Source organism: Gracilinanus agilis, chromosome 1, assembly GCF_016433145.1.
Source record: "Gracilinanus agilis isolate LMUSP501 chromosome 1, AgileGrace, whole genome shotgun sequence".
NCBI lineage: Eukaryota > Metazoa > Chordata > Mammalia > Didelphimorphia > Didelphidae > Gracilinanus > Gracilinanus agilis.
This window is the reverse complement of record NC_058130.1, coordinates 682,728,332-682,749,967: the sequence shown is the minus strand read 5'-3', so window position 1 is coordinate 682,749,967 and position 21,636 is coordinate 682,728,332. Positions and strand designations below refer to the sequence as shown.

At 38.6% G+C, this 21,636-nt stretch overlaps 1 protein-coding gene across 1 annotated transcript in view; it reads left to right on the top strand.

Annotated features, from left to right (window-relative positions):
• The window catches only part of OC90 (otoconin 90), a 51,031-nt gene that overhangs the window by 17,643 nt on the left and 11,752 nt on the right, over window positions 1-21,636 (top strand). Inside the window, exons 7-9 of the mRNA XM_044658289.1 lie at window positions 5,327-5,377; window positions 6,903-6,956; window positions 12,686-12,799. Coding sequence (XP_044514224.1) covers window positions 5,327-5,377; window positions 6,903-6,956; window positions 12,686-12,799 — 219 coding nt within the window. The remainder of the gene's footprint in view (window positions 1-5,326; window positions 5,378-6,902; window positions 6,957-12,685; window positions 12,800-21,636) is intronic.

Genomic DNA, 21,636 nt, shown 5'->3' with positions numbered 1-21,636 from the left:
TTTTTGTTATTCAATTGTTTCAGTTATGTTGGACTCTTCATGACCCCATTTTAAGTTTTCTTGGCAAAGATATTGGAGTGGTTTGCCATTTCTTTCTTCAGCTCATTTGAGAGAGGAGGAAATTGAGTCAAAAAAGGTCACAGAGCTAATAAGTGTCTGAGGCTAGATTTGAATTTAGGTCTTCCTGACTCTAGACCTGGTCTTCTATCTACTGTACCACATAGTTGCCTGATTTATTTTAGAACACTAAAGTATTATTAAGCCTATTTTATAGATAGGGAAACAAGGTCAGAGTATTTTAGTGACTTGCCTGGTACCACACCGCTCAGATAAGAGCCAGGATTCACAGGAACACAGATTATGAGTGAGACAGATTCTTAAGACCATCCAGTGCAGGCTCTTCATCTCACAGAAGACACCCAGAAAAGTTAAATGGTTTGCCCAAAGGTTATAAATGGCAGAGCTAAGATTTGAACTCAAGACCTCTGACTCCAAGTCTAGCACTCTATCCACTATAAGAGGCTCCATCTTTGATAAAAGCATTTTCCAACGGGCATTTCTGGGTTAAGCTGGAGTATCTACAACAACAGATGTGCTAAAATTCCCCAACTCAGCTATTCCTCTGCTCCCAACACCAGGAGACATTAATTACCTTCCATAATGAGACTAATTCAAACATCCAAGTATGAAACAGGTCCCCATGCTGTACTTAACAGATGTGAATTTGCATCTTTTAGGATGTAGACCATTAAGCACCTTTTTTTTCCTCGGGCCTCACTGTTGCCTCCCTTGGATAATTAAGCTGGTCTATGGGCTGCCTCATGATGTTATTGAGGTAGAGGGCTCCGCAGTGCTCGGAGGGTGAACAGGGACCATGCAGAAAACAAAGAAAAGCATCTGTTCCCAATCACTCACCAAGGTTACACTAGGCTCATCTCCTCATGACTGAGTACAGAAGTTCACCACCAGCTGGGCCTCCAAAGGCTTCTCCCCCCATCCTCCTCCATGGTTCAGGGCATGGCTACCCAAGAGCACCAGGCTACAGTTAGCCTCCTTCCTCTCTGGAAGCTGCCCGGCAGCCGGGATGGAAAGTTCCCCACAGTGTCAAAGAGGTTAGAGACAGGATTCTTGGTCTGGTAGGAATTAAGGACCATTTTAACTCAAGAGATTCTATGACTCAGAGATCCAATCATGAGTTCCAGGGTTTGAGGATCTAGTCCTTACTGGGATAGCTTCTAAAATGTTTCATGACTCTCCAGGCTATCACAGACTTGGCCAAGGAAGGGTCAGCATGGTAAAAAGTGGAAAGAACAGTGACCTAGGAAATAGGAAGTCTTACTCATGGCGTTTCCTGGGGCCAATCCCTTAAAACCTCATAGAGCATCGGGTACCCCATGAGATTGTAAGCTCCTTGAGGGCAGGGACTTTCTTTTGCTTTTTTCTATCCTCACTGCAGTCATGGTGCCTAAGACACAGTAGGAACTTAAATATTGATTGACTATAGAATAAAAGGTCATAGAATCACAGGTCAGATGGGATGATCACTAAATTGTCTCTCAATGCAAAAATGCTGTTTATGAATTGTGCCATTGTGGATGAGAAAATGATGGGAAGGCTCTATGACTGATGAGTGAAAGATCCGAGTGTACCAGTGTACTAGGTATCAGACCTAGGCTTGGTATCCTGGTTTATCAATGACTGGTTATGTGATTTTAAGAAAACCAGTTTATCTCAAATTGGATGATATATGGAAAGTACTTTGCAAACAATGGAACCTGTAAAAATTTAGATTCTGACCATCATTCCCTCAATTAGAATGTTATTTTGTGGAGAACAGAGACTCCATAACATTTGTATTTTTTATCTCCCTGTGTACTTAGCACATATTAATCACTCAATAAGTTTATTTCATTCAAGATCACAATGAAAATAAGAGTGATTGTGATGAGTGTATGAAGTGGGGAGCCCAATAATGATACTTGGGCTCATCCTTGACTGTCCATGGTCTTTTCCTGCGAGCAGGGGGGAAGAGGATCCATAAGGTACTCTAGAAGAATCACAAGGCGTGGGGCATAGTGACAAGGAAAGACTTGAATGGTATGGATGTGTTCTTGTTTGGCACACTTTCCTCATTTAGAGAGGGAATTCATTGTGCTAATGCCACAGGCAAGGGCATTACTAACGTACAACAGGATTTGGAGAGGAAGGTGGTTCCATTCTGTATGTTGCTCCAACTTCATTCAAGTGATTTGAGATCAGGACCTTAGAGATCATCTAGGCCAACTTTCTCCTGGGAAGATGACGAACTGAGGTCCAAAGAAGTCAAAGGACTTGCTCAAAAGCATTCAGTGAGTTATCATTAGTGCCAGGATTCAAGCCCAGATCCTGAGAGTACCTTTTTGTACTTAAACAGCTTAGATAATGAAGGGTTTTTTTTGTTTTAAGTATTTGCTTTCCTTCCACAGCACCTCTTACCCACAAGAGCTCCCTTGCACCAGGAACTTTGACTGCACAAACAGAAGGTATTGTATGAGGAAAATATAAAAGAAACACCCCAGAACTAGTATGTGGTTGCTCCATCTCTCAAGTGACCCTTGGTATCCCAGAATTAGAGAATCTCAAAGTTTCAAAGGACCTCAGAAGTCACCTAGCCAAATGTCCCTGTCTAATAGACAACTGAGGACTCAAGAGTAAAGCGACTTACCAGCTGGTATTTCAGTCAAGCTCCTTGGATTCCAACTTCAGTTTTCCTTCTGTTATAACATCTCTTTTAAGTCTTAGTTTTATCATCTATAAAATGGGAGTAATAATTTCCACCTTACCTGCTTTATAGGGTAGTTTTGAATAAAGTACTTTTTTTTTTAAAACTGTGGAGAGCTATAAATCCATATGAACTTTGCTTTTATCTCTTTTAATATTTTTAAACTGTTAGCATTGACCCCTCTCTTTTTCCCTCTTTCCTAATGTTCATCTATACCCTCATGCCTCTCAGTTCACTGGCTAAGGAGTCATTTGGGCTTTCTGCTTGGAGCAACTGGTACGCAGATGGGTTTATTAATAGTCATGAAGGTGGCTTGAATGGGAATTGGTAGCAGAAAACTTTGGTGATATCAAACTGAGACTCTGGAAAAGTAAACATACCAAAGTGTCTAGAAAAACAAATCAATCCCACTTTCTCAGGAAGCCTTTCCCATCCCCTCTTAATTCTAGTACCTTCCTTCTGTTCATGTTTTTCCTGTATATGGGTTGCTTTCTGTACATATCTATATCTATATCTATATCTATATCTATATCTATATATTTTCCCCCTGTTGACTACCCCATCAAAAAATAAGCTCCTTGAGGGCAGGATCTGCTTTTTGTTTCTTTTTGTATCTTTAGAATTTAGCACAACACCTGAAAGATGTTGTTGGTTAGTCATTTTTTTCAGTTGTGCCTAACTCTTTAAGACCCTATTGGAAGCATTTATGACAAAGATACTAGTTCTTCTCCAGCTCATTTCATAGATGAGGAAATTGAGGCAAACAGGGTGAAGTGACTAGCCCAGGGAAACACAGCTAATGTCAGAGGCCAGATTTGAACTCAGAAAGATGAGTTTTCCTGATTCCAAGCCCAGTGCTCTGTTCATTACACCACCCAGTTGCCCAGCCTGGCACATAGGAGATGCTTCATAAATGTCTATAGGATGATTCATTGAGGGAAACTAGAACTCTGAGATGACCAGCATGCTCCAGACTAAATATGTAGCTTAGGTCACTGTCACCAAAGTTGTTGACTTTGTCCATGACACTGTGGGTGTCCTGTGAAATAGGTCCCTTTTATAATTGAAGAAACCCTAAACCAGGATTGAAATGATTCTGAGGATTGTAAAAAACAAAATGAATATATAATAACTTTAAAAATGTTATGGTTTTTTAAAGATTTATTAGTAGCCACTAGAAAATAAAGCCACATGCCATGCTAGCTTAGGCTGTTTAAAAAGCTTCCCATTGCTTCCTGCCACCATGGTGGATAGGTAGCAAAGAGAAAGTGAAATTCCACCCTCTCAGTTTTATCACTCTGTCTACATCATTGCATAACGACAGAAAGCCAGTAGACTCATAGGAAATGTTCAAGGACCCCAAAATTTCTAATAACAGAGGATGAGGAGGACATTGTTGGGAGACACTTAAGAAAAACTGAGAAGTGGAATAATAGACATGGTATACAAAAGCTGGAAAGTGCTATGGATATAATCTGGACCAAGTTTCATTTTAAAGATTAGTGAATTAACACGCTAACTCTTTGCATTCTTCAAGGATTTTCCCTTTTTCTCCCAAAATACATAGGGTTTGTGCTAAGAGGGCTAGATTTGGAGTCAGAAGAATTTGATTTAAATGCTAGCCTTGAGGGCAGCTAGAGTTCAAATCTGATCTTAAAACACTTTCTAGCTGTGTGACTCTAGGCAAGTCACTTAACCCTCATTGCCCAGCCTTTATCGTTCTCTTCTCCCTTGGAACCAATTCACTTAGTATTGATTCCAAGATGGAAGGTAAGGGTTTAAAAGACAAATAAATATATAAATGCTAGGCTCTTCCATTTTGGGAACTGTGTGACTGCTTTAGTTTACTTTCATAAGTTCCTCATTTTTCTCTTTTGTTAAATAGGGAGATTGAACCAGATGACTTTTAAAGGTCTAATTCCTGTGAACCTATGAGAAAGTAGTCTTGGACAAGTAACCTATGAGGCAGTTTGGTGAACCCTAGTTACCTGTCTTAAAATAATGTTTTGAAATTAAATAAAATACATAGGATTACAAAGGAAATTTAGTCACATTGGAATAGTTATCAAAATACATATTTTTAAAAATAGAATAAATCTCAAAAAATATATAAATATGGAGAAGATATGTAGTGTGATATATAGAGCATTGGGCCTAGAGTCAGGAAGACTCATCTTCCTGAGTTCAAATCTAACCTCAGACAGTAGGTGTGTAATCCTTGGCAAATCACTTAATCCTATTTGACTCAATTTCCTTATTTGTAAAAAGAACTAAAGAAAGAAATGACAAATCACTCTAATATCTTTACCAAGGGTAGCCCAAATGAATTCACAAAGAGTCAGACATGACTGAAACAGCTGAACAACAACAAATATAGAAATATATCGCATGTAGCAATATACCAAAATATATAATAAAAACAAAAGTTACTGACTCCAAGTTAAAAATGCCTGGACTATAGCTATTTTTTTCAGGTTCTCTTCCAGGAATAACATTCAGTAGTCTATCTTGTCATTTACACCAAGACTGGATGATTAATTCAAATTGTGGGCTTTCTTTTCATAGTCATTCCTAAATTGCCTACAGATGTCATCTTGAAGGATTCTTCTGTGGAAGGTATGTGGAAGAGTTTTTTCTCAATTATTTATTAAATCCTGTAGGGATATATCACCATTAAAATTCTCCTCTGTTGCCTATTCATAACAAGAAGGGGACCCCAAATTCTCAAAGAAGTTGAAAGTGAACTGCAAACTGTCAAGCATATCCTTGATAAAGCTAAAAAAGACTTTAAGTATAGCCCAATAATAGACTGTGCCATTTTTCTCAGGACCTTAATAAGATCTGACGGTCTAAGTGGACTGCAAGCTCAAAACGAATCAAGAATGTGATAGTTGATAAAATCTAAGGCTGAATTAAAAGAAGCATCATGTTTAAGACAACAGTCCTAGTCAGACTACAAATGAAAGAGTTGTGTTCATTTCTAGGTTTCATATTTTAAGGAAAACATCAATAATTTGGGAGGCATTCGATGTGGAGAAATGATTGCTAAAAGGATGCTACCTGAGGATTGGCTCAATAAATTACAAAGTGTAGCTTTCTGGAACAGATGACATTTGAGCCGGCCTTTAAAAGATGGATAGGAATTCAGTAGATAAGAAAAGGAAGAAAGAGCATCTAGGAACAGGGAAGAATCTGAGCAAAGGCATGGAGGTGAGAAGGGACTGACTGTGTTAGGGATGCAGTGAGTCCTCCAGGTTAGCCGGAGCATGGTGCACGGGGAGAGGTAGCTTCCTGCCATGTTGTGGGGGGATTGGAATGCCATGTAGAAGAGTGAACGTTTTCTCTATATGCTCCCATTTAATATCTGCTATCTCAGAATCCTTGAGGCATAGAAAAGGAAAGAGGTCATTATTATTTTGGCAGAGAGGACCAAACATGTGCTTTTGTTGATGGAGGGAACTCCTGGTGGGTGATTATCCATCAGTGTAGTTGGGCATCTTCTCAACAACCTGGTTGCCTGACTAAAAGGTTAAGTGACTTGCCTACAACCACCCAGTCAGTATATGTAAGAGGCGCCCAACTACCAACAAAAGGGTTAATGTTACGGGTTTTCTGAATCTGAATATGGGTTTTCTTGATCCTCAGGCTAACCATCTCTCTACCATATGATGCTGCATATTATCCTCATTTTACCAAAGGAGAAACTGAGTTTCAGCAAGGTTCCCTAGATCGTAAACCAGCATTGAACCTCTCTCCCCACAAAATTCTGTTTTTCTTGGTGTCCCCTCCCACTTGGTTCAAAGATCTTTACACATTTGGGTACAGAAAAGTGTTGGCTTCCTCATTTTAGGAGACAGAAGAATTTTACCCAAGCCTTTTTCTTTCACTTGCTTAAGAACCACCTAATTCTTTTTGTTCTTAGTCAATGAATACATGATTGGATTTTTGGTCATGTGCTTTCAATTGGCCCTATTGCCCCAATTCATGAAAACCCACAAGTGATGGGAGCCCAGGGAGAGGTTACAAAGTCTTTCTAATTGACTTCTTCTATCACATCGGATTCTACCTTCTGAGAACAGAAGTGAGATGGAAAGGAAGAATTGGCTTTCACGATGGTAATTTTTTTTTCTTTTTTGTTCAGCTGTTGTCAGAGTCCACGAAGGCACAATAAGCCCAGAGAATTTAGTACCGCTAGGTAAGTGGCCCATTGATTTTTCTAGCCTTGGATATTTGTATTCCCTGGCTACAGAACAGACTAATGAAGCCAAGCATCTTGGGATGTGAGGGACAAGGAAGAGACGATACAACACAGACAGTGCCACAGAGAGAACAACTGAAATAATTAAGATGGTCATCAGAAATTGGTGTCAATTCGAGAAATGTTAATTGAGCAATTACTATGAGCAGAGCCCTCGATAATGACTATCCTTAGCACTGGGCAGTGTTATTAAGCAAAGACAAAGACTGGAAGCCACATGGAGAAAAGGTTCAGAGTTGCTGAGATGACCAGCCATTGTGAATCCTATCAGATAATACGGAGTGAAACCTAGCTGCACGCAACAGATTTTATATTTCGAGCAATACTTCATTTCAATTTTTAGATTTATTTATCTGGCTATCAAGGAACTGATTCATGCTGATTAGAACCGACCTTGTAATGACCTTGTCAGTGATGGAAACAGTGTAGGGGATTATGATAGTTAATAATTATAATAGCATTTATATAGTGCTTTAAGATTTGCAAGTACTTTACACTTTCCTTTTTGTTAATATTATGATGATCTCATTTTATCTTTATTACAACCTTGAGAGGCAGACGCTATTAATATCCCCATTTTACAGAGGGGGGAACCTCAGGTTTTTTTAAATAACACACAAAGACACAGAGCTAGGAAATGTCTAAGGCAGTATTTGAACCGACTTTGGGTCTAGCACTCTATACAGAAGGGGGATGTTAGAGCCTGGAGGAAGGTCATTGAACTAGTAGGAGAAATGAATGAAGTGTCATCTGGTGAACACTTCAACTGTTGTACTCTGTAGATAACTATAGAGTGACACATCCTACCACATGCTACATCTAACTCTTGGCACAATGCCTGACCTAGGAATGAATGCTTGTTGATTGACCCGCATGTCATCTTTTACAAGATTAAAGAAGGCAAGGGGAGTCAGTGGATGGAAATCAGGGCTCAGAGATGGTAGATCCTGGATTCAAATTTGTCCTCAGGCACATCCTAACTGCCTAGCCCATACCACTCTTCTGACTTGGCACCAACACACAGTATAAATCTAAGAAAAGAGGTAAAGTTGTTGTTTTTTTTTAAGATTAAAAAAGGCAGCACTTGGGGGCATCTGGGTAGCTGAGTGGATTGAGAGCCAGGCCTAGAGACCGAAGGTCCTATGTTCAAATCTGGCCTCAGACACTTCCCAGCTGTGTGACCCTGGGCAAGTCACTTGACCCCCATTGCCTACCCTTACCACTCTTCTGCCTTGGAATCAATACACAGTATTGACTCCAAGACGGAAGGTAAGGGTTTAAAAAGAAAATAAAAGGCAGCACCAAAAGCAGATGGTAAATATTTAACAGCCAGCTATTTAGGAAAAAATAATGCCCAGGACACATTTTTAAGTTGAATCTGCATTATTAACATTTTTCCCATTACTTTCTTAAGTCTAGACAATCAACAAAACAATAAATGAAGCCCTGATTGGTAGCATTTGTCAATTTTCAAGGTGTAAAGCTAACCCTGAAGTTTTAACAACCAGCTCTCCTGGACCAGTATGAGTTAATCCCAGTAAACCCTCTGTTCTAAGTAGGGGGAAAAAGGAAAAGCAAATGTTACAGGAATAGCACTGATTTTTGCCAGTGTTTGCTTGCTTTAGATCCAACTTTTGTGATACTGAGTGGGAAGAACTGAGGTAGACGGGATGAGATTACATATTATAATCCTATATACTGTCCAAATGTGAAAAATACTGACCTTCCAAAAACATGACTGTGGTCCCTCATCATGGCACAAGGGTGACGCTAGGTTCTTGATAGCCATGAACACAAAACACAAGAACTGCCAAGTTCTATCATGCCAAAAAGTGGATTTTATTAGGATCACAGCAATACAGTATTGCCATTTTATGAGGACCAGTTTATTTAAGAAGACCAATACCTGGCCATTGGGTAATGGAAAAAAACAAAGAAAAATTATGTATAAAATTGTCTTCAGTCCTATGTGGCCCCCTTCTGGTTCAGCAGTGATAATCAAAGTAAAAGAATAAAATAAAATAAAAATAAGGCGAAGGGTGCTAAGAATCATGCAAATTTTAGGCTTTCTAGTAATTTTAACTTAATTATCTATAAAGGTGAGATCTTGCCTAGTGATCAATAAATGGGCAAAGTAGAAAAACTGAATCATATCAATCTTGACATATTTTCTTTAAATCATACTAGAAGACAAAAGTAAATTGTAGCTTAAATCAAAGGATGACTCACATGTAGTTCTCCTTGGAGAAGCAAATAAAATAGTTGATATAATTAGCTGACTTTATTGCACTAGGTTTGGAATTAGGAAGACTCAAGTTCAAATCCAGTTTCAGACACTTATTAGCTGCAATGCTTTGAACAAGTATTTATCTTCTGTTTGTCTCAATTTCCTCAACTATAAAATGGGCTAATAATAGCACCTACCTCCCAGGACTGTTGTGAGAGACAAGTGATAGAAAATTTCTAAAATTTTTAGCATCGTGCTTGACATGTAGTAGGTGCTATATAAATGTTTATTCCCTTCCCTTCTGAGTCCCCTCCAAATTCATCAAAAAGTAAGAGGAAACATCATTTCAAAGATCATTTTTATTGTAGTATTTATGATAATCATTTGCAAAAAGATAATCATGAAGATAATTACAGGTTTTGCCATCTATTAGAATTAGGTAAAGAAGTTCTATCAAAAATTCTGGAAGATCCACAAAATTGTCAATATACTTTCTAATAGAAAGCAGTGAGGTGGTTCAATGGATAGAGCCCTGGAACTGGAGTCAGGAAGATTTGAGTTCATATCTTGACTAGTCACCCACTAACTGTGTGACTCTAAGGAAGTCACTTAGCCCATGTGTGTGACCCATGGATATAGGTATCTTCATCCATAGCACCCACTTCCCATTGCTGTCAGGAATATAAAATTAGATACTATTTGTAAAGCACATTGCAAAACTTAAAAGTGACATATAAATTCTAGTGATTATTATTATCAGTTCTCATCCCATTGTATGCAAAGGAGAAAGTGGCAAAAAAAAAGTGGAAAACATGGAGAAAAAGAGAATAACTAAGGCTTGGAGACTATACAGAAGCTTCATGCCCATTTATCATGAATTCTCTGAGAAAAGAGAGGAAACTTCAGATACCGATACCATTTTTTAAATGAAGTTGATTATATTTTATAGGCAGGAAAATAATGGTCACTGATGTGGTAATAATTTTCAATGCAAGGGAATTTAGAGGAAATATGGCAAGACCTAATCAAGCCAGATCATACCACGAGTACTTAAAGATAAAACTAGGAAAACAAGAGCCAAAAAAATGGGGAAGATGTGCGAAACTTTTTATTACCAAATCTTCTTTACATCTCCAAGACGGAGATGCCACTCCTGTGGAACTTTAGTATCAAAGTCTCCAATATATGTGGAAGGAGAAGCATCACTAAAGAAAACAAAGATGGAAAGAGAATTCCAACTAGACCAAGACTGTTCACAAAGGAGATAAGTGCTAGACTTGAAATTGTTTGGAGAGAGTTGGGGGACTTGCAAAGATGTTTGAAAGAGGGGAGGATGCAAATACTTAGAAAAATTAAAAAAGTATCATTTTATCCCCCAACTTTCCCTAGGCAGTGAAGGGGTGCCATGGACAGAGTGCTGGGCCTGCAGTCAGGAAGACCTGAGTTTAAATCCAGCCTCAGATACCTGTTAGATATGTGACCCTGGGGAAATCCCATGTGTTCCCTGTGTGAACACCCAGATGCACACTATGCACATGTGTATATATATATACACATACATATTCACACTTAATCTAAGTATGAATTTTATAAGCTATATATGCATATCACACATATATACATGCATGCATGTTTACACACACATACACACAATCTCTTTTGTATTAGTACTCTTCTAGTGATGCTACATGACTCTGAACTACCAAATATCATAGTCTCTGAAAGAATTAAAATTTTATGTCAATCAAAGAGCAGTGGAAAGCTCCCTGGTAATTCAAAGCAGGCTGTACCAAGTAAGATGAAAAACTATGCACAGGGGAGCAGAGCATCACCCAAGAGTTCCATAATCTGGAAAGGAGATGGGCATGGAAAGAGCACAGGTTGGGTAGCCTCCTCCTCTTTGGAATTTATGAGAGAACTTTGGACAAGAGTCAAAAGAATGAGAAGCTCTCAGGAGGATCTAAGCTATACACTGAAATGAATTATTCAGATTGATGAAATCATATAGGTAGTAAATTAAGACTAATAAACTGCATTTATACAGTCCTTTATTATTTCTAAATGTTTTACACACATTTAGGCAAGCATTTCTTTTTTTTTTAAATAAATAAATTTATTTATTTAGAATATTTGTCCATGACTACATGATTCATGTTCTCTCCCTTCTCCCAGAGCCCACAAGCAATTCCACTAGGTTATACATGTATTGCTGTGATAATTAAATTAAGTCTACACAAAGGTGAGAGCACCTTCCAAGTCTGGGAGGTCCTAACCCAGGTGTGCTAGAGTGAGTAACCAATCATAATTGAGGCACCACCTTCTATGCTTTCTATGAGAAAGCGTCTATTGTGAATTAGGAGGGAGGAGCAGCAAGTATTTCTTAAGCCCCTAATAAGTGTCAGGCCCTGGGCTAGTACTGGAAATACAAAGACAAAAATTAAATAGCACCCTCCACCCTCCAGAAGCTTACATTCCATAGGGAAGAGAGGGTGTATTATAGGCATATCAGTAAGTATACATGAAATAAATGCAAGGTAATGTGGAAGACAGTACTAGCAGCTGGGAACACCAGAAGAAGCCTCCTGAGGAATGTGGTGTTTAAGCCAGGACTTTGGAGGAAAGGAGGGATGCTGAGAAGTGGGAAGGCAGGAGGGAGTGTGCTGCAGACAGGGAGGAGAGCCTTTGCAATGGCACAAAGATCCTTGATGGAATGGTCTATGTGCTTAAAAAACAAGAATGCCCGTTTGGCCAGGCCAGTCAAGTGAGTAAAGAGGCGTCCCAAAACCATCTTGTGTAATATTATTATCCCCATTTTATAGATGAGGAAACAAAGGTTTAGAGAGGTGATCAAAGGGAATACAGTGAATGAGTCTGAAACTCAAACCTTCCAGCAACCTGCTCTTTCTACTTGTTCATTCTAAACCATTTCATCCTTCTAATCTCAACTCCCACAGAACAAAGGCCATTAGCAATTCTAATAAGTAATCTGGGCCCTGGGCTTCCTGTGGGAGGCTTTAGGGATTAAGAGCCAGGCCCAGAGACAGGAGGGGTTCAAATTTAATCTCAGATATTTCCTAGCTCTGTGACCCTGGGTAAATCACTTAATCTCCAAGACCTAGCCCTTCCCACTCTTCTGCCTTGGAACTAATACAGAGGATTAAGTCCCAGACAGAAGGTAAGGGTTTAAAAAACTAAAAGAGTTACCTCCTATAAATAAGCACAAGAAACAAAACAATCAAACTCATTTTGGAGTACAGAAGAGACTCTACTCACCCTCTGAGAATTAGGTTCTAACGAAATCTGAGTGAGCACTTCAGATTTGCGTGCCTGTTGTATGCGGAGTCAGAAGAAAGAGTCTTGGCCATGTCTGTGTCTACACTGAGGCAGGGCTCACTGACTAACCACTGAATGAACAGCTCCATCCTGTATGTGTTTTCAGGACCGGTGCTGCCCGTTACCATGGAAGGAGGAGCAAATGCCATGTCTGCCCTTAAATCTGGGGACTCCCAGGCTCAAGCTTTGGAACCCACCCCTAAGGAGACTGGAGGGAAAGGTGAGTGGGAGGGGGCAGCTGGGAGAGCCAAGTCTAGAGACGGGAGGTCCGGGGTTGGGTAACCCCGGTTAAGTCCCTTAACCCCCATTGCCTAGCCCTTCTGCCTTGGAACCAATACACAGTATTGATTCCAAGATGGAAGGTGAGGGTTTTGTTTTCAAAGTGAGTGGGAATGCTGGCACTGTCCTTGCCCCAGTTAAAAAGATCTCCTCCTGACCCTACAGACACGAGGCGGACATTACATCACCAACAAGCCGGTTTCCGATCTGGGCTCTAAAACTGACAGAATTAGACTACCGAGTCACCCGTGGATTTGTTTTGCTTGACTATATATGTGTGTATCGTCTATAAAGGCACACACTACATAGGTCTGTACGTGTGTTTATACACATGAAGATCTTAGTGAAAGCCCAGCCCTGGTCAATGAAGCAAACTCAGGAATTAAGATAAAAGGAATATATTATCCCACAAAGGCAGCCATGTTGGGTGTGGCCAGCCTCCATTCAAGCAGAGCCCTGCTTTCTTATGAGGGCAAAAGTACTGTGGGTAGGTACAAGTCCCTCTGAGGAGGCGGGATTCGTGAGCATGCGCACGCGCCATTGCGGAGGGGCCTTTTGCCCCGTATTCATAAGGTCTGGTTTTATCCACGTCCCAGACAAAACTTTAAATGGTAGAAAACCAAGCGGAGAGGATAGGGGTATTCCTTGGGAGATCTTCAGAATTGAAATTGAGCAATCAATAACCACCCTCAGGCAGGTTGTTTAAGCAGTCCTAAATCCATTCAATTGTACTATTGTCTCGCCAATAAGGATAGAGAAGAGATTTTACCAAGTGATTTGCATCTCTAGATCTCCCTAGCCATCATTTAACAATACTTCTACAACCTAGCCACTTGGCAAAATCCAAACGAGGGTGTGATTAGAATTTTGTATCATTGAACTACACTTCCCAGCATTCCCCTTTCACCCCCCCCCCCCATGTTAGGGCTTTATGTTTTGTAACTCCGCCCCCACTCCTCCAACTTTCTGGGTAGGGGAAAACAGCTCTTTAAACTCAGGCTATTACTTTCCTCTACTTCAAATGATTATCTAATAAAATATAGTACTTGGAGTGATTGGAAATTTAATTTTAATCTTACACAAGTGATGGTTTATAATTTGGGGATCCCATTGTCTTCTCCTCGCTTTTTTTTTTTTTTTTTTTAAAGATCAGGACATTTGCTCCTGCTAGTGCTTTAAGGAACTCCCTTGTCCTCCATGAAGTTCCAAAGACCACTGGGAGTGCCTCAGCAGTTCTATCTGTTGATTTGTTGAGTATTGAAAGATACTGAAAGAGTCATTTGACACAGATGACTTGAGCTCATCAAAGCACCATTACATCCTTGTTTATCATATTTTGTTCTGTCCTTTGCTGTCTAAAGATCACTTTCCTTGGAAGAGAAAATAGTAACAAAATAAACATTGCTCAATGCTCTGATTTTCCATTGTCATCAATTATCATCATTCTATCTACTCCAGTCAGGTCTCCTATCCTTTTTGTTGCTCCTCTTTTTTTCAACATAACAAAAAAAACAAAAAAAACAAAACAAAAAAAAAACTTCCTTTATTTTCCTTAACTTTCCTCACCAGCCTCTGCTCTTTCTGACTTTTTCACTTTTAATAATCTTTTTTATTTTTATTTTTTTAATTCAATGTTATTTTCAGGTCCAGGTCCCCAAACCCCACTTGGGAAAGTAAGAACAACAAAAACCTGCTACCAATGTGTGTAGTTAAGCAAAACAAGTTCTTAAATGAACCATGGCATTCATATATAAAAAAAGTGTATGTATGCACATATACATACAAACCAAAGATACACACATTTATAGGATTCATCGTGAGAACTATGGAAACATGGTTGATTATTGTCTTGATATTATTCTTTTTTTTTTTAATTTTAATTTTTTTATTCCAAATGTTTACAAATCCAAATGAAACAAGCATTTCCTTATAAAAGAAAAAGAAGATATTATACAAATGAAAGCACAGATCTCCTATATGTTTAACTTTTCTTTTTCTTTCATATCTATATTCTAGATCTTGTCACTAGTGTCCCAACCCTTCCTCCTCTGCTACACACCATATAGGATATTGTCATGGAGATCAACATCTTCATATAAATTAAGTTTTTCCTATTTTATCTTTCTGTTCACTTTCTGGAGGTAACCTCTCAGTTTATTCTTCTACTATTAGTTCTGTAACTGTGTATAATGTTGTCCTGGTTCTACTCATTTCACTGTTCATTATCTCTAAGAGTTCTTTCTAGGTCTTTTAAAACTCACTTTGTGGGGGGCAGCTGGGTAACTGAGTGGATTGAGAGCCAGGCCTAGAGATGGGAGGTCCTAGGTTCAAATCCGGCCTTAGACACTTCCCAGCTGTGTGACCCTGGGCAAGTCACTTGACCCCCATTGGCTACCCTTACACAGTATTGACTCCAAGACGGATGGTAAGAAGGTAAGGATTTAAAAAAAAAAAACTCATTTTGCTCATCATTTCTAATGGCAAGTAGCATTCCATCACAATAATATACCACCATTTGGTTAATCCTTCCCCAATTGATGGGCATGCCCTCGGTTTCCAATTCTTTGCCACCACAAAGTAAATACTATAAATATTTTGGAACATATAGGTTCTTTTCCTTTTTCCCTAATATTTTTGGGAAACAGACTCAACAACTGAGTCTAAGGGTATACTCAGTTTTACAGCTCGCTGGGTGTAATTCCAAGTTGCTCTCCAAAATTGTTGGATTAGTTCATAGCTCCACCGACAGTACATTAATTTCCCCATTTTTTTTCACGTTGCCCTTTTGTCATTTTAGCCAGTCTAGTAGGTATGAGGTAATATGTCAGAATTTTGGTTTGAATTTCTTTAATCAGTAGTGATTTAGAATATTTTTTTAGAATATAGAATATAAAATATCTATATTCGGCTTTGATTTTTTTCATCTGAAAATTGTTTACATCTTTTGCCCATTTATCAATTGGGAGATGGTTCTTATTCTTATAATTTTACAAAGTTCACTATATATATATATTTTTATTCTTTTGATTTTAAATGTTTTTTTATTTTTGTTTTTTTTAACATTTATTAATATACATTTTTAACATGGTTGCCTGATTCATACTCCTCTTATCCCCTTCACCCCCACCCCCCGCACTCCCCCCACCCATGGCCGATGCGCATTTCCACTAGTTTTGTCATATGTCCTTGATCAAGACCAATTTCCAAATTGTTGGTAGTTGCATTGGTGTGGTAGTTTCGAGTCCACACCCTCAATCACGTCCACCCGGACCCATGTGTTCAAGCAGTTGTTTTTCTTATATGTTTCCTCTCCTGCAGTCCTTCCTCTGAATGTGGGTAGCATCTTTACTATAAATCCCTCGGAATTGTCCTGGGTCATTGTATTGCTGCTGGTACAGAGGTCCATTACATTCAATTTTACCATAGTATATCAGTCTCTGTGTACAATGTACTTCTAGCTCTGCTCCTTTCGCTCTGCATCAGTTCCCGGAGGTCTCTCCAGTTCGCCTGGAACTCCTCCAGTTTATTATTCCTTTTAGCACAATAGTATTCCATCACCCGCATATACCACAGTTTGTTCAGCCATTCCCCAATTGAAGGACATTCCCTCCTTTTCCAGTTTGTTGCCACCACAAAAAGCACAGCTATGAATATTTTCATACAAGTCTGTTTATTTATGATCTCTTTGGGGTATAAACCCAGCAATGGTATGGCTGGATCAAAGGGCAGGCAGTCTTTTATAGCCCTTTGAGCATGGTTCCAAATTGCCAGCCAGAATGGCTGGATCAGTTCACAGCTCCACCAGCAATGCATTAATGTCCCAATTTTGCCACATGCCAATCTGCTAGGTGTGAGGTGATACCTCAGAGTTGTTTTGATTTGCATTTCTCTGATTATTAGAGATTTGGAACACTTTCTCATGTGCTTATTGATACTTTTGATTTCTTTACCTGAAAATTGCCTATTCATGTCTCTTGCCCATTTATCAATTGGGGAATGGCTTGATTTTTTATACAATTGCTTTAACTCCTTGTATATTTGAGTAATTAGACCCCTGTCAGAGTTTTTCGTTATAAAGATTTTTTCCCAATTTGTTGTTTCCCTTCTGATTTTGACTTCATTGTTTTTGTTTGTACAAAAACTTTTTAGTTTAATATAATCAAAACCATTTAATTTACATTTTGTGATTTTCTCAGTTCACTATATATTTTGATATGATAGGTAGTATGTTTCCTTCTTATGTTGTCTCTTTTTATGTCTAGATCATGTATCCATTGCCAAACTAATTTCCAGTTATCTAGGGAATTTTTTTTCCAGACAATGATTTGTTATGCCTTAATTCTGGATCTATGGTTTTGTCAAAGACCAGATTATTATCATCTTTTACTCCTGTTTTGTGGTATGTCTGTTCTGTTCCAATGGTTTACCTTTCTATTTCTTAGCCAGTACTAAATAATTTTATTAATTACTGCTTCACAATACAATATAAAATCTGGTATTGCTAGTCCTTCTTCCTTTATATTTTTCATTAATTCTTTTGATATTCTTGATATTTTCTTCTTCTAAATGAATTTTGTTTTTTTTTCCTAACTCAAATTTTTCTTTGGTAATTTAATTGGGTTGGCATTGATTAAGTAGATTAGTTTAGGTAGGCTTGTCATTTTAGTTGTATTGGCTTTGCCCATCTATGAACAATTACTCTATCTCCACTTATTTAGACACGATTTACTTTTATAGTGTTTTATAGTCATGTTCATGTAGTTCCTGAGTTCGCTTTGCCAGGTATACTCCCTGGTAATTTATTCTATCTGTGGTTATTTTAAATGGAGAATCTCTTTCCACCTCTTCTTTGAGGCCTTTATCAGTAACATGTAAAAGTTCTGATAATTTATGTGGAATTTTTTATAACCTGCTACTTTGCTATAATTATCTATAGTTTCAACTAACTTTTTAGTTGATTTCCTGGGATATTCCATATATATACCATCATGTCATCAGCAAACAGAAATAGTTTTATTCTCTCTTTCCCTATTCTGGTTCCTTTGATTTCTTTTTCTTCTCTTATTGGCATTACTAGCGTTTCTAATACTATGTTAAATAATATTGGCAATAATGGAAATGCTTCTAGCTTCTCCATACTACAGATAATACTTGCACATGGTTTTGGTGGATGCTTCTTATTGTTTTAAGAAATACTCCATTTATGCCTATGCTTTCCAGTGTTTCTAATGAGAATGAGTCATGTATTTTGTCAAAGGCTTTTTCTGCATTTATAATCATATGATTTTTATTACTTTTGATATTGATGTTATCTATTATGTTGATAGTTTCCCTTATATTAAACCATCCCTGAATTCTTGGCACAAATCCTGTTTGGTCACATTATATTGTCTTTGTGACATACTGTTGTAGTCTCTTAGCTAGTATTTTGTTTAGGATTTTGGCATCCACATTCATTAATGAGACCGGCTTATAATTTCCTTTCTCTTTTTTTGCTCTTCCTGGTTTAGGTATCAGCACCATATTTGCTTCATAAATGGAATTTGGTAAAATTTCTTCCTTATCCATTATTTCACATAACTTATTTAATATTGTAATTAGTTGGTCCCTAAATTTTTGGTAGAATTCTCTTGTAAATCCCTGTGATGCTGATGCTTTTTTTCCTAGGAAGTTCATTAATGGCTTGTAAAATGTCTTTTTCTGTCATAGGTTTATTTAGGTATTCTATTTCGTACTCTGATAGTCTAGGCCAGTGATGGGCAAACTATGGCCTGTGGGACAGATGGGAGAGGGGGGCCTGAAATGTTCTATCCAGCCCTGAGACATTGTTCCTAATCTGACGAATACAATGAGTGGGATACAATACAATGAAACTTTGAAAGAGTTGCCTTAGAAACAGACTGACAGATGAGCATTTCCTTTCCTTTGGCCCCCTCTTTAAAAAGTTTGCTCATCACTGGTCTAGGCAGTCTATTTTTTTGTAAATATTTTCCTATTTTTTTATAGTTAGATTCATTTTCATATAATTATGCAAAATAACTTAATACTTACTTTAATTTCATCTTCATTGGTTGTACACTTTTCTTCTTTAATGCTAGTGACTTGGTTTTTTCTCTCTTTTTTATTGGATTAACCAATGGTTTATCAAGTTGTTTGACACTCTTCTTACAAAAGCCTTGCATGCTTTTGTATTCATCCTCTCTTACCTATCCCTGCTTCCATCATCTGTATCTATCCTTTTTTCAGTCTAGGTTGCTGAGACATGCATTTACATGGGCATCGTTAGACAGTCAATTCCCCTTTTTCCTCTCTTTGAAATTCTTCCTTTTTGTGTCTTGAAAATATCATCCTTCCCAGCTTCTCATCCTCCCTGGGATAAATTCTCCTTTAGCGTTTCAGTCTTCTTCTGAAACCTCTGTTTGACTCAAATCTAGAATGTGTCAGATTATTTCTCATCTTCCTCTCTTCTTATGATAAGCTCAATGACAACAGTCATTTTCTTTTGAAAGAGTCCTTGCTTTCTACCCCAGCAACAAGTTCCTCCTCATAATATAAATTTAAACGGATGCATTATAGGACTATATTAAGGACTATTAAAGGGAGTCAGACTCCGGTGGGAACCAACCCAACCACTGACGCTGATGTCAAAAAGAATAGCCCTGCCTTCCCTTCTGTTAACAAAGCTATAAGTTGGGTAGGAAAGCGGTGTGTCAAAGATGGTGGTAGCCTTAAAGATTGTGTTCTGATTTCCTCATTGTACAGATAAGGGAGCAGAGATCAATGGAAGTCAGTCAGTAGAAGAATGAGGAGGTTTGATTTTCCTGCCTTGTCTTTGCCACTGAAGTGTTGTTAAATCCAAGTCACCGGATCTCCCTCTAGTTCCTCACTGAGAACATGTGTAACCTGCCCTTCCAAGAGCCAATATCCATGTTAAAGCACCGAACCTGTTTGTACATACAGACTTGCTATGTCTAAACATCCTGTCTTAGATTCTGATTTTAAAACTGTATTCCATCACCATAGCAAAGATAAACACTGGCAATGCTCTCCATTGGCCTCCAAGGCCTAATGTCTCATTTGGAATAGTGAAGGTAACCTTTTGGATGCTTTGAAAGCTCATTGGCTGTAGATAGGAATGGAGCCTCACGAGTGATGGGAATGGATTTCATCCAAATATTCTTTGCCCAAAGGCAGCTAGCTATGCTTTCTGACCTTCAGCTCTTCCAATTTTTAATGAGAAATCTTTTGGAGAAATGATGAGCTTGGAGTCCAGCATGGCTTACTGGTTCATTTCACATTTGGAGGCTCATCCAAATGTCCCCGTAGCAAAAAAGTCTAAGTGGAAATGTTCCCTCCAGTTCAAATGGGAAAGTGTTATTGTTAGGAGCCAACTATTCAAGAACCCCGAGCTGAAGAGGCCACCTCCCAGCCATGCTTCAGGGGTGAGAAGATGGCACGCCAATCCCCTGCCCCTACATCAAGCCAATGAGGCATGGTGGAAAGATCGCTCTTAAGGTCCAGGAGGCCTAGACTTGCATTCTGTTTCTGCCCTTTCCTGGTTCTGGGACCCTCGGCAAGTCACTTTAACTAAGATTCAGTTTTCTCATCTGCAAAATAGAAGCATATATGCTATCTGCTTCATAGCATTTTTATGAGATAAAGTATAGAAAGTGCTTTGTTGGCATAAAGTACAGCAGCAACAATAGAAATAATAACCACATCACGAATGCCAGCCAACGAGGATTATCAGTAAATGAGAGAAGTTTTATGGTAATGAGTGTGTATCTGGGCACAGAGGAGGCCAGACTGGGCTTGGGATGCAGGGAAAAGTGTCAGTAAGTCAGAGATTCAAGAGCAAAAGGTCAAGTCATGCTTTGTAGGACACTTCAGATCAATACATCAGTAGAAACAAAAAGAGGAAGAGATTCAAAGGTTCTTAGACTTGTAGAGATAGAAGGAACTCTAGGCATCCTCTAGAGCAACCACATTAATTTTACAGAAAATAAGGCTCTCGAGTTGAATTAAACACCCTTCCTTATGTTCTTTAGAAAGAGCCACAAATTAGGAACACACATGGTGGGAAAGAGAAAGAAGAAGCTATGAGCCAAGTTGAACCCTGTGATTCTCCACATCCCTTACCAGAGTTACTATTGTAAAAATAAGGTTAGGACATATAAGTATAAAAAAGTATAAAATTAGTGGCATTTTTATTTTTCAGTGCCTGTTGTTTAGCTGTCCCAGTCATGTCCAATTCTTCATGACTCCATTTGGGGTTTCCTTGGAAAAGATAACTGGAGTGGTTTTTCATTTCTCTCTTCAGATCATTTTACAGATGAAGAAACTGAGGCAGAGTTAAGTGATTTGCCCAAGACCATATAATATCTGAGGCTGGATTTAAATTCACATCTTCCTTATTCTAAACATGGCATCCTACCCACTACACCAACAATGTGCCCCCTTTTCAATGTCTGCCTATTCTTTCCTTCACCTTTGGTTCAAAGGAATCCAGAGCCTAAAGGTTGCCCACTGGAATGGTCCAATCTGGCCTTTTCTTCCTAGGCAGAGGTTGGTGCTCCAGACTTTGCCTTCTCCCTTTCCCTGGGTTTCTTCCCTTATTCCTCTGGTAACTAATGGAATAATTATTGAAGCCAAAGTATCTGATATATAAGGTATTTAGTGCACAATGGCTTACTGTGTAACCTGGATAACATTTATATTTTAATAGTCACTTTCAGTTCTTTGCCCCAAAGGAGGAGGTAACAGGAGATTTCGGGCAGA